The sequence below is a fragment of the Prinia subflava genome, chromosome 21 (assembly GCF_021018805.1).
Source record: "Prinia subflava isolate CZ2003 ecotype Zambia chromosome 21, Cam_Psub_1.2, whole genome shotgun sequence".
NCBI lineage: Eukaryota > Metazoa > Chordata > Aves > Passeriformes > Cisticolidae > Prinia > Prinia subflava.
The window spans coordinates 3,250,256-3,264,013 of NC_086267.1; the positions used below are offsets into that span (position 1 = coordinate 3,250,256).

At 48.1% G+C, this 13,758-nt stretch overlaps 2 protein-coding genes across 2 annotated transcripts; both read left to right on the forward strand.

Annotated features, from left to right (window-relative positions):
- The first annotated feature begins 1,014 nt into the window (after positions 1–1,014).
- LOC134560936 (arylacetamide deacetylase-like 3) lies at positions 1,015–4,260 on the forward strand. The gene is made up of 3 exons (XM_063417401.1): positions 1,015–1,334; positions 2,239–2,302; positions 3,199–4,260. The coding sequence occupies exons 1-3, from the start codon at positions 1,136–1,138 to the stop codon at positions 3,971–3,973; spliced, it is 1,038 nt and encodes a 345-aa protein (XP_063273471.1). The 5' UTR covers positions 1,015–1,135; the 3' UTR covers positions 3,974–4,260.
- A 1,045-nt stretch (positions 4,261–5,305) lies between these two features.
- Positions 5,306–9,689, forward strand: LOC134560769 (arylacetamide deacetylase-like 4). Its single transcript, XM_063417085.1, has 4 exons — positions 5,306–5,773; positions 7,369–7,585; positions 7,778–7,841; positions 8,524–9,689. The coding sequence occupies exons 1-4, from the start codon at positions 5,612–5,614 to the stop codon at positions 9,296–9,298; spliced, it is 1,218 nt and encodes a 405-aa protein (XP_063273155.1). The 5' UTR covers positions 5,306–5,611; the 3' UTR covers positions 9,299–9,689.
- The last annotated feature ends 4,069 nt before the right edge of the window (positions 9,690–13,758 follow it).

Below are 13,758 nucleotides of genomic sequence, written 5' to 3' on the forward strand. Positions count from 1 at the left end.
AGATTGCTTTGATTTCCACTTTAGCTGAGCACACATGATGTTTTTAGGCCACTCTTGGGGCTTTCCAGTAACATGGAAGGCTGGGTAAGAGAAGTACCAGTAATGGGGGACTGGATGCTTTTTAAGAAGACAAAAACAGAAACCCCAGAAACCTTAGAGGGATAAGAGACACTTGGGAGCACTGGCAAGGCCTCCTTCACCAGCTGCCCCTTTACCAATTGCCCTTCTCCAGGTGTCCCTCACCAGCTACCCCTCACCAGCTACCCCTCACCAGTTACCCCTCACCAGTTGCCCCTCACCAGTTGCCCTTCTCCTGGTTCCTCTCACTAGTTGCCCCTCACCAATTTCCCTTTTTCAGCTACCCCTCACCAGTTACCCCTCACCAGCTGTCCCTTTATCAATTTCCCTTCTCAAGGTGCCCCTCACCAGCTACTCCTCACCAGTTACCCCTCACCAGTTGCCGTTCTCCTGGTTCCTCTCACTAGTTGCCCCTCACTAATTTTCCTTTTCCAGGTGCCCCTCACCAGTTACCCCTCACCATTGCCCTTTTCCTAATGCCCCTCACCAGTTACCCCTCACCAGTTGCCCTTTTCCTGATGCCCCTCACCAGTCACCTTTCTCCTGATGCCTCTCACCAGTTACCCCTCACCAGTTGCCCTTTTCCTAATGCCCCTCACCAGTTACCCTTTTCCTAATGCCCCTCACCAGTTGCCCTTTTCCTAATGCCCCTCACCAGTTACCCCTCACCAGTTGCCCTTCTCCTGATGCCCCTCACCATTTGCCCCTCACCAGCTGCTCCTCGGGCGGTTTCTCCTCACGCAGTTTCCCCCTCACGCAGTTTCTCCCTCACGCAGTTTCCCCCTCACGCAGTTTCTCCTCACGCAGTTTCCCCCTCACGCAGTTTCCCCCTCACGCAGTTTCCCCCTCACGCAGTTTCCCCCTCACGCAGTTTCTCCTCACGCAGTTTCCCCCTCACGCAGTTTCCCCCTCACGCAGTTTCTCCCTCACGCAGTTTCTCCCTCACGCAGTTTCCCCCTCACTCGGTTCCCCCCTCAGGGCTTCCCGCGCGCGCCGCCTCACCTCAGCTCACCCCGGCTGTTCCTCCCTCTCCCAACAGGGCAGGATTTTGGAGAAGATGGAGCTGTGCAGCAGCCTGGCCATCAAGCGCCTCGTGCTCTCCGCGTGGAGGCCGGGCCCGGCGCCGGGGGTGCGGCAGGAGGACGCTCGGTTCGGGCGGGTCCCGGTGCGGCTGTACCGGCCCCGCTGGCCGCCGGCGCGGCCCCGCGCTGCCGTGCTGCTGTTCCACGGCGGCGGCTGGATCTGCTGCAGCATCGGTACGGCCCCGGCTCTGCCGCCGCGACACCCCCGGCACCGTCCTTGGGGCACGGCGGCCACCGTGTGTGTGTGTGGCCGGCGCAATTCCGGCCTCCACACAGTCGCTGAAAGTTTTTCACCTGTTTGTAAACTTCTTGGCGAGCAAAGGCATTAATGCCCGTTGGTTCTAAATTGCTTAATTCTCCTTCATAAATTGGTATCCTATCCTCCTTAGTATTTTTTAGTATTTAGTATTTATTTAGTAATTATTTGGTATTATTTATTTATTTGTTTATTATTTATTTATTTATTATTTGTTATTTATTTATTTATTATTTGTTCATTATTTATTTATTTATTATTTGTTTATAATTTATTTATTATTTAGTATTTATTTAGTATTTAGTACTATCTTCCCTCTGGTAGGGACTTTCCAACACACATATACTGAGCCTTTTGTTGGCTGCTTCTTTATATCCTGGTTTCTACAAAATGTCCTTGCAGTCCACAAATTCTGCCCTTCTTGTATCCAATTTCAGCGATACACACCCTCTCCCAAGCCTTGTTCTCTGAAGCGTATCAGGGTTAGTTTGGCAAAAGTTTTCAAAGTTTCAGTGATTTTCCCGATCAAGTCACCAATGACAGTCTGTGTTAAGTGTCAGAACACTGTCAGTATTCTTAGTTACATGCTGCCTAAAAGTGATTTAAGACTAGCACGCTGCTTATAATTAATATACTGGTTATGATTAATTAAAACAATAATTAAAATTAATTAGAAAAACGATATAATACCCAACTGCAGGAAGGCTGAACTCTGGCTGGGCTTTCCCACCCTGCGCTGTGAAGGGAGGCGTGGGCAGGGGGAGAGGGACGAGGGGAGCTGGATGGTTTGTGGGCAGCACAACATCCTTGGATGTGTTTCAGATTCCCACGAAAGGGTCTGCCAGTACCTGGCCGAGGAGAGCGACTCACTGGTGGTGTCCGTGGGGTGAGTTACAACCGGAGGCCCCACAGAAGCCTTTTTGCCTCTTGTTGCTTCTCAGCACTGCAGGGATGAGCAGCAGGTGGGAATGTTCCTTTTTGGCAGCTGGACTCCATGATCCTCATGGGTCCCTCCCAGCTCAGCATTTTCTATTTTCCCCAGGACTTTGGGGGTCCAGACAGACTTTCAAGGGGGCTGTTTTAATTTCTCTCCCTGCTCCATCAGCTGACAGCACAGACACAGCCCACAGTAAGGTCCATGTGTCTCCCAACATAGAGCTATGCTGGCACCACACAAAACCAAGGCATGCTTTTCAGAGGAGAGTTCCAATGTGTTGAGAAATGATCAATAAACCGACTTGGAAGGTGATGATTCAGTGATGCATTTAAATAGGTGTAATTACCTTGAGAATTTCAAGGACCTTTCTAACAGTAAAAATCAAATGCTAGTTAGTAATAATACTACTAATTAGTACGACTAATACTAGTAATACTGAAAAATATAACAGTCCCAGTTACTTAAATAAAGAAAAAATAATTCTAAAAATTAAATATCCTAAGTAAAGGTGAGGAGCAGATTGATTAAATTACTTAATCCACAACCCAGATGCAGTCTACACCAGAAGAGAAAAACGAAGTTACATCATTTAATTTGTGATCAGGGCTGCTCTGGGAATATCCCAACTATGCTATGTCATAGTTGCAGCTCCATCCTATGGCTATCACTTCTCTGTGATGACTCATTGGATAAATACCTGTTTGGTAGATAAAAATACCTTCATGGGTTTTTTTCTGAGGGAAAAATAACTCCAACACAGGGAAAAGCAGGATGCTGTACAAATTTTGTATTTACACTTATAACATTTCCTTCTGTTACTTTTGCTGTCTCTGTCTGTGTCCCAGGTACCGTTTAGCCCCTGAGCACAAATACCCCGCTGCCTACGAGGACTGTCTCAGCGCCACGCTGCATTTCCTGCAGCACCTGCAGCACTTTGCCGTGGATCCCGCCCGCGTCACCGTCTGCGGGGACAGTGCCGGGGGCAACCTGGCAGCTGCTGTCAGCCAGAGCCTGGCAGGCAGGTCAGACCTCCCCAGGCTGCGAGCTCAGATCCTGCTCTACCCCGGCCTTCAGGCGCTGGACTTCAATTTACCGTCCTACCAACAGAACCGGGGAGTCCCTCTGCTGTTCCAGGAACAAGCTGTTTACTCTTCTTTGCTGTATGTACAAGGCGACGCATCAAATCTGGAGGAGGTCTTGGAGGGCTCTCATGTTCCTCTAGACTTGAGGCTGAAGTACAGGAAGTGGGTGAATGCAGACAACATCCCTGAGGAATTTAAGGTCAGAGGCTACAAACCACACAAGCCCCGTGAATTCAAGCCTGAAGTTTTTGAGAAATTGAAAAGAATCTGTAAGCCCACGCTGTGCCCCCTGTTTGCTGAAGACGAAAATATTCGGCAGCTGCCAGAAACTTTCATCCTGACCTGCGAGTACGACGTGCTGAGGGACGATGGCTTGTTGTACAAGAAGAGGCTGGAGGACAACGGGGTCCCAGTGACCTGGTACCACCTGGAAGATGGGATCCATGGAATCGTAAACCTGTTTGATTATCCTGGTTTGACATTTCCATCTGGGAAAAGGGGATTGGACAGGGTTGTTGCATTTATAAAAGGCCTGTAAAAAGAACTTTCTCTTGTTGTGCTTCTCCCACTAATGTCTCTACTTATGCTGTCACACCTCAGGTAGGTCAGCAAGAATGTGACACCTTTTGATGTGTAAAATACTAATTCTGATATCCATGAACTTCAAATTAACACAGATCTTTTCCTTGTGAGACTCCTGACAGCTCAATCTTTACAATTTTTCTATGTGCTGGGTTTTCTTCAAATTGGTATCTGATTGATTCCTTGTCTCTAATTACTAAATTATTTACTTCTATATAAATAATCTATGTGGAATGATTTGGATTAAATGTTGTTCACTACAGCCAAGTTATTAGTGATGTCCATTTGATGAGCTGCAAAACATGACTTAATTTAGCTAAAAAGTTTAAGCTAGGTAGATCGGTGAGCTGGAGGGAAAACTCCAGACAAGCAGGCAGAGATCAAGATCTCAGTGAGGAGAGTAAGCAAATATTCCATGACTGCAAAAGTAGCAGTGCAAAGCCAGAGTTGATGGGGGACACCTAGCTGGATAGCAAATAAGCAAATGAGGGCTGCTCTGATCTTGATATAATTGTAGCTCTACAGAATCCTTTCTAATTTTGGAAAGTCTCCACTGTGCCCACCGCTGGCAGAATATAGTGTTGAGAGGAAATGCTGACATCAGGTTTTAGAAAGGCAGGAAGGATCAGTGAACTGGGCTCTTGGTGTGTGTGTACTGAAGAGAGAGAATATGAAGCAAAACGTTTTCATGTTCTTCCAAAGGGTGTCCCCCAGTATTATTTCTGCAGAATCTGTGCTGTGATTCTGTGCTAGAATCTGTCAATTTGTGCTTTCTCCATGGCTTGAGTTTTATTTACAGGATGAGACAATGTTTTCCCTGACACGATGCTTCATTACACCCTGCTGATGAAAGCAAGAACAGCAGCGAGCACACTCAGAGCAGCCAGACTGAGGACATGGAAATCACAGAATTGCAAGGGTTGGGGGTGATCTCTGGAGATCATTCAGTGCAATCCCCCTCCAAGACAGCGTCACCTGGAGCAGGCGATGCAGGAACACATCCACATGTGCTTGGAATGTCTCCAGAGAGGGAAACTCCACACCCTACGTGGGCACTGTGCCAGTGCTCTTTCACCCTCAGTGTAAAGAAGTTCTTCTGCATATTGAGATTGCATTTTAGTTTATGGCCACTGCTCCTCGTCCTAAGGAAATCCTCAGGGGAAAAAAAGGGGAAAAATCCTACAAGGCTGAGAAACCCAGAACATTTTACACAAACAAACGCTGACTTCCCTTAGCTTTCCCTGCGCAAGGGCAGCCCTTCCCTGAGCGCGGGCAGCCAGCCCTCGCTTTCCCCTCCCGCAGAGAACCGCGGACAGCGGCGCTGAGGCGGCCGGGCGGCGGGGCCGTGCCAGCGCCGGGGCGGCGGGAGGCGGCGCCGGGCCCGTCCGTTCCCCGGTACCGCGCGCAGGTCACGCCGGGCCTCCTTGAACTGAGATTACCCGGCCGGCACCTCCGGCCGCTCCGCGCGGCTCCCCCCGGCCGCCCGCACCATGACCCCTGCGCCGGCTTTGCGGAGCGGCCGCACTCGGCCCGTGACGGGCCCGCGGCTCTGCCCAGCGCTGCCGGGGGAGCCGCGCAGGGCCGCGGCCGGGCCATGGCGCTGCTGCCCGCGCTGCTGCTGCTGCTCCTGCCCCTGGCGGCGCTGGCGGCGGCCGCGGTGCTGCTCGGCCTGCCCGGCTACGACATCCCGCCCGGGGTGAACCAGCCGGCCAAGCTGCGCCTGGTGCTGACCGTGCTGCTGGGCACCGCCGCGCTGGTGAGTGGCGGTGCGGGGGGCGAGGGGCGCTCGGGGGGAGCCGCGGGCTGGGGGGGCAGCGGTTGTACAAACACGGGGAGCCGGGGGCGGGATCCGCGTGTCCCCGCTGTCCCCGTGGGATGCTGGCGGTGCCGCATCACGGGGAGGGGATGCGGGGAGTACCCGCGATCGGGTTGTGCCCCGGGGTAGCCACCGATCCGGACACTGCCCCCGATATCCCCCGGTCGAGGATGCTGCCCCGGACACGCTGGTGCGGACACTGCCCCGGGCATCCCCCGGTCCAGGATGCTGCCCCGGACACGCTGGTGCGGACACTGCCCCGGGCATCCCCCGGTCCAGGATTCTGCCCCGGACACGCTGGTGCGGACACTGCCGCGGGCATCCCCCGGTCGAGGATGCTGCCCCGGACACGCTGGTGCGGACACTGCCCCGGGCATCCCCCTGTCCAGGATGCTGTCCCGGGTACCCCCGGCCGGGCTGCTGCGGGGGGCACTGCCCATGTCGCGGGCAAACCCCGCTCCCGGTTCAGGAACGTGCTGGGGCATGTTAGCGGAGATTGCGGCCGGCTGGTGGCAGTCCCGAATTCGGGGCTGGGCTGGTGTTTTGCCTGATAACTGCCCACACCTTCAGGCGGAATCACCTTGCACAAGGAAAGCTGCGGCCCTTCAGCTGCTCCTGCTGCGGCTGACATTTATGGCACACAATCCGGTTAGGGCTGCTTTACTTAATCCCTGGTCTCCCTTCGGCGGCGTTGCATAAACGGCATTAGAGCCCTCCTCAGCTCTGTCTCTGTTACTTGCTGTCTTTGAATTTCTTAAAATCTTCCGTTTTGTCACTCCTTGAGCCACAAACATTATCCCTACTATCACACAGGCTTGGTTTTCCTCCACACAGATTCTTAAACCATTTACATCCTTTTTAAATTAAATTTACTGACGAAGCTGCCCAGCAATCCCGAACCCCACTAGCAGGTGACAGGACAGACTCACTGGGCATTAAAAAGAGGGATATTGTTCAGCCAGTGAATGGTAACTGTTTGATTCCCAGCTTCTTGTTGGTTCTTGTTATTGCTTCGGATTTATATTCATGCTTGCAAGAGCATTGGGAAGGGAAGCAACTTCATTTTGCTCAGTAGATCTGTTGTGTGAATAAAAGGCAGTAACTAACTTGCACAACACAGCTCGGCACTTTAGATTTGCAAATTCACTGAGTCTAATTCATGAATATTAGTTTCAGCAATGAAGAATTGTTTCTACATACGGTATTTCATTGTTGTTATCAAGTATAAATGAAGCAAGAATAACCACAAATGTGTGCAGGGCAATCCTGATGATTGAAATATGTTCTCTGAGACAACCAGTTTGGCTGATCTTTACAAAATTTCTGATGTGACCTTGGATTTGAGTAGTGCAAGTAAATTTTTCTGCAGTCTGCAGGATGTGAGAACTTGGGAAAATTGTTTCAGTTCCAAATCAGAGTTCCGTGTTTCTTTAAAATTTCCCCCAAATAAGTTTAACGTAAGTACAATGCAGAGTTTTTATACACTGGCTAACTCCAGAGTTTTAAAGATGCCTTAATGTCTTTTACTTTAACAGGGAAGGATTTTGGAGAAGACTGGGCTTTGCAGCCAAATCACTTTTGGCCGATACGTGCGACAGGGACGGAAACTAGGGTTGGATCCAAAGCTCTTTATCCAGGATCTGCAGTTTAACAAAGTACCTGTGAGGGTTTATCAGCCTAAAGCTACCTCGGATGGACCAAGGAAAGGCATCCTCTTCTTTCATGGAGGAGGCTGGGTGTTTGGAAGCCTTGGTAAGATATTTCCTGGAGGAACTGTAGTAGTGTAAGAAGGAATATTCTCATCCTTTTAGAAGACTGAAATAAGATGTGGTTTCAGCATGTGATTTGGGATGAAGTCTGAAGCTTTCTGGAATGGGCATTCTTTATGGCTGTCTCAAAGCTGAGGGAAATAGCAAAGCACTAACAACAATATTTCTTTCACAGATACCTATGAAAAGGTGTGTCGCTACCTCTCCAGGGAGAGTGACTCGGTGGTGGTGTCTGTGCAGTAAGTGAACACTACCCACTTCTGTAGTTGGGAGATTATTGTTGCTGTGGGACACAGCAGAGCTGCCCTGGTGTTGGAGATGTTCTTTTTTGGCACAGAAATTTCTATGGGATTCAGTCAAGTCCATAAAGAGAAAAATAGGGATAACAGAGATTTCACAGCCCTTACTTATTCGTGCCCAGAGATACTCCTAAAAGATATAAATGGAAATATTTGGAATACTAAGGAGGTCTATAAAAGCCAGTTAAAAGCTTAGGTGAAAAAATCTTCCACTTGTGCTGAACATATGGACATGTAAAAAGATGCCCCAAGCAACTGGGAGCTATGGAAAAAGAAAATAATCACATTGAAATACTCCTATTTTACACTTAGGAAGCAGACGCACAAAAATATTAAATAAAGTCGTCAGGAGTACAGAGGGAGTTTTCACCATCACTGAGAACTGTACAATTCCTTGTTCAGATCATTAATCAGAGACAATCCTACTTCAGTGAATCCTTGTGACTGAACTCACCATTTACAGCTTATTGCAATCCCAAAAGGAGGAGCAGCTCTTTGGAGGCACTGAAAATCCAAACCTAGAGCCAGAGCACCCCAAAATGATAGGGCTGAGGAACAGCTTAGGAGACCATTTCCTGGTTACTACTGCTGACATTTCTTTCCTCTTGTCCCTGTGTCCCAGGTACCGTTTAGCCCCTGAGCACAAATACCCCGCTGCCTACGAGGACTGTCTCAGCGCCACGCTGCATTTCCTGCAGCACCTGCAGCACTTTGCCGTGGATCCCGCCCGCGTCACCGTCTGCGGGGACAGTGCCGGGGGCAACCTGGCAGCTGCTGTCAGCCAGAGCCTGGCAGGCAGGTCAGACCTCCCCAGGCTGCGAGCTCAGATCCTGCTCTACCCCGGCCTTCAGGCGCTGGACTTCAATTTACCGTCCTACCAACAGAACCGGGGAGTCCCTCTGCTGTTCCGGGAACGTGCTGCTTTCTTTGCTTTGCTGTACCTCAATGGGGATGCACTGCACATGCAAGAGGTCTTGGAGGGCTCTCATATTCCTCCAGACATGAGGCTGAAGTATAGGAAGTGGGTGAGTCCAGACAATATTCCAGAGGAATTTAAGGTCAGAGGTGTGAAGCCACTTAGTCCCACTGATTTTATAGCTGAGGTTTATGAGACAGTGAAGAGATTCTGTGAGCCCAACCTGTGCCCGCTGCTGGCTGAAGACTCCGTTGTTCACCAGCTGCCAGAATCTTTCATCCTGACCTGCGAGTACGACGTGCTGAGGGACGATGGCTTGTTGTACAAGAAGAGGCTGGAGGACAACGGGGTCCCAGTGACCTGGTACCACCTGGAAGATGGATTCCATGGGATCATAAGCCTATTTGATTATTGTGGTGTGTCATTTCCATCTGGGAAAAAGGGATTGGACAGCGTTGTTAACTTCCTAAAAAGCTTATAGTAAACATCTTAGATTCCATGAGTCTTTTCATACCTCAGCCTAGGAAAATATTTTTTAGGGTATTTAATATCAGGTTATGGATAGAGAATCAGGGGCAGCCATTAACAATGATAAACAAAGCTCATCAGAACCTAATTCCAGCTGTTTGTTGGAACATGGAATATGCAAACCTTATACATGCTTGTACCATGCTGCAGGCCCTTGTCTTTAGCTCTGTTAGTAAAGAACAGATCTTTGAATGGACATCCTGGTTTGTTCTGGTTATTTAAAATAAAATATATCTGAGTGAAGAGGAACTGTGTGTTAGCAGGTGTGTGTGGTGTGAGAATAAAACCCAGCTGACGTTAGTGGGTTATGAGCCACTGACAATAAAATAATAAATATGATGAAAATAAGGAAATATGATGCTGTGTCAAATGTAGTCTCTGTCACTGGGCACAACAAAAAAAAATGGTTCCATGGCCAACATCACCCGTGTTTCTCAGCACACAGGCAGGACTGGAGCCCTTTTCTACCCCAGTTTTAGCACTGGACTACTGGGTAATGTTTCACCCACATAACTTGAAGGACACTTCCATCAGTCAGGGAGGGGAGTGCTGGTGGGACAAACAAATAGCATTGCATCACAAAAAGATGGGCAGGACTGGTGGAAAACTGACCCAAATGCTTTAATACAGCTCTCAGAAACTGCCTGGAGAAGAGGACCAGGGAAAGATCAGGAGGGAGAAGGGGAAGGGCAGGAAGGTGAGGGCAGGAACTGAGCTGGTCTGTGCTGTGGGGCAGCACAGGGCAGTCCTCAGCTCACAAGAGCACTAAGAGGGAGAAGGATAAGTATCTTTCTTGGGCTGTGTTAATTCATTCTGTTTATGACCTCCTTAAGCCAGGGCAGAAGCAATGCCTAAGCACAGGTTGCACTGAGGGCTTCACACTGGATATAATATTGGCCAATTAAAAATGGCACTTAGGGCAGTCACTTGAGCTGCTGTACCACTTACACACAACTGCACAGCAATATAGACAATAATATTTACCAACATCGTGCAAGAGAGACTTCACTAATCCTTCCAGAATTTAATACCTATGACTTGGAGGATCTTTAATAATCTGGATATTGGTCTCATCTGCTTGTAGAAACATGAGCATCTTTGCTAGCAGAGCTGCTCAATAGATTTTATGCTCTGCTTAAGAGCTCTGCAAAATTTTGTCATTAGACTTTAACTTTGTCAAAACATGCCAGTTAGGTTCAATGTTAGAGCTGTTCAAGCAGATCCTCCTGACTCTGCTAAAATTGCTTCCTTCAGATTTTTTTTCCTGTGACAAAATGCCCAGGCTGTGTTGCAATCTGCTGCAGCAGCAATGGAACAAATAGCAGGGGGAAATGGTTCAGTCAGCCTTTTCAGATGCTAGTTCCCGTGGCAGGTGAAGGCATTTAACCAAATTAACCAAAGCACAGATAATTTTTCAAGTGCAATACAGTGCCTTTTATTTACACTAAGGAACATATCCAGAATTTTACAGTGGCTGATTTTACCAGTTGGCTTTACCAGCTGAGGCAAAGAACACAGACTTCTTCCCAAAAAACCACTTGTGTAGGGAAAGAAAGGAGCAGTGGGACAGAGCTGCTGGGCTGTCTCAGCAATGATGAGGGTTGTGTATCTCACATTTATAAACTCAGCAGCATCTCGTACAACGGCCTCATCTGCTTCCCAGCTCACACACCAAACACTGAGGAGAACCACGATGGGGAAATTTGAGGTAAGGAGCAGAAAATTCCAATGTGGGGCTGCGTGCGCCAGCATTCCAGGCAGCGATGATCTGTGACTAATTCTTAAATCCTATTTTCTATATCCTTAAACAACTGTATGTCTAAAGGAAGGCACTGTAGCTCTGTGGCCATTCAAAGCCCCCAGAGCTCCCCTGTAGGCTGGATTCCAGGGGGAATCCTTCCCGAGGCAGGCAACCAGCACACACTGCTTGGGACTCCCTGGATGTTCCCAGTCTGTGCCTTGGGGGTGACCAGGGCACATGAAGAAAACGGGGTTACCCCACCTGGGACTGGGTATTGTGTCTTCAGGGCATCCCCTGGCTCTAATAGCAGCTTGCTGGTAAAGTAGGATTATTTTAATCAGCACACCTCCAATTCATATAAACAAGCTGCACTTAAATGAGGCCCAGATCTTTTACAATACTTTTCCCACAAGCATCATCTGCTAGAACCTCCCTTCCACCAAGGTGCCTCTCCACCCCCAGGTATTGTTATCATCCTCTCTAGATAGGCAGCTGGAAGGCTGCATATGCAATGCTGCTGCATGAAACCCTTAAGCAGCACAAGGCAATCAGCTTTTCATTTTCAGCCTTCTTAAAAGTGTCTGCAAATCCGTGATGCAAGTGTTGAAATCAGACTGATCAGATCTCATGACATACAGATGCAGTTGCTTAAGTGGAAATTCACTTGAAATGCAAATGCCCTTATTTTCAGGGATTAAATTATAAGTAACACAGAGGCTGACAAAGGTGTGTGATATCAGTGGGAAAAATACAGACTCAAAACCACCCAAAGCCATCTGAATGCTGTGCACAACAGAATCGTGTGCATCTCATTTTGGGACCTGCCACCGCAGCACTTTTCACCATCACAAGGAAACAAGAAGCCAAAATTTGGTGTCAGAGTGTGCTGAGAACTGCAGTGGACACAGATACAACCTCTGCTGCCTCCCCTCTGCAGCTGGAGTGCAAATTGGCCTGGATTCCTCAGAAATCAGATTGCCCCATTCTTGGTAGTTCTTGGCATTGTTAAACATTCAATGAAATGGAACATGGTGCACTGGTCAATAAATAGATTTAGAGACAGGATCCTCCTTCTATTTAAATTCTGGAAATGGATTTTGTGGTGACTTTTGGCTACTTTCTTACCAGTCAGGACTTTATTTTCTAGATTAATAAAGTGGAAATGTTATTCATACACGAATCCTTATTCACCACAGGAAGCACAGAGGGAGAGTGTCAATGAACAGATTTCCCTTCCCTATCCAATATCAGTTGAAAACAAGGAGAGCTATGGGATACAACTAGCAGGAGAATTCACTGAGCATTATTATCTTTCTGAATTTTTAAGTAAAAGATTACCTGGGCTGACTTTTCAAATACTTCTCAGAGAGGCTCTGAAGAATCAGGACTCCTGATTGATAACATGACTTTATCTGTCAGTATCTAACAGTGATTTTCTCTTGCAGCCAGAGGGTGGACACGCATGTCCTGGGAACAAAAAGATCCATTTTATTCTCAATCTGCTGCCAAAATAGTACAAACATTCCTATGACAACTGTGGAGTAAAAACACCCGGAACAAAAAATTAATTATATATATTTTTAACACTTAATCTAGTCTCAGAGTAACTCACTCTCTATGGCCATCTTGAAGACCTGATGAAAAGAAAGAAGTTGAGTTATGTCCAGTATCTGCCCCATTTCCTGTGAAAGCCAATTTCTGCTTTTGCTACTTGTCAGCTGACACAACCACCCAAAGCTCATGACCTCCCAGACCAGGGATATCTTCCCCAAAATATTGGTAGAATCCTGGACTTAGAGGAGGGGCAGAATATCTGCAAACCATGGGACACCTGGTGAGAGCCAGAGAAGCTGGGGATGCCCCTGTGTAAACTGCTTAGGGTGATTTAAGCCCTGCCTGATATAGCCTGCTGCCCGTGGGAGCTCTCCAGGAGAAGGAGGGAGAATTAGGTTATGCAGGCACACGGCTTTAGACCAGTCAGAACAAGTTGCTGGGTTACATCCCGACCTGCAGGTGGTCAGGACTATTTCAGAAGATATTAAATCACTGAAAACAAATTTTCATGTCTTGGTTTTTAGTCAATAAATAGTTGCAGTGAAAAATAACAACCAAGCCAAACCACAAAACAAGTGGGGTAGAACTTGAAATAAAAATCTTAATTGCTTTGCCCTCTGTTGTTTTTTTATTATTATTATTATTTTTACACAGCTTCCTATGTGTTTCTTTGAAGAAAGAGCAGAAAAGAACCTTGTGTTATTCCATAGTACGTCTGAAATGTCTAAGAATAAAGCAAACACAGGAAACAGCTGCATGTCCAAGGACAAGTGCAGCAAGGTTCCTCCCATGCAGGAAGCAGGCAGGCCTTGGTTGCCCTTGGCTTTACAGGGACAGCTCTCAACAGCAGATGAGCTGCAAAGCAAATTCCATCAGCTGACCTTGCATTACCAGAGAGCAAACCTGGAAAAAACAGCTCTGGGGCCTTTCCACTGCTGCACAGGCCACCCTGAGGCTTTGCTCATACGGGAGAAGTGCTGGTACTTCTCCAAATTCTTACTGCTCCAAAATGCAACTTCTGCATTTAAATTGCATTTGGCCCAGAGCAGAGATCTGCAAAGCTCAGCTGCTCTTGGTCTGAGGCTCAACAATAAACCTGCAGCAAGTTAAAGGCTTAC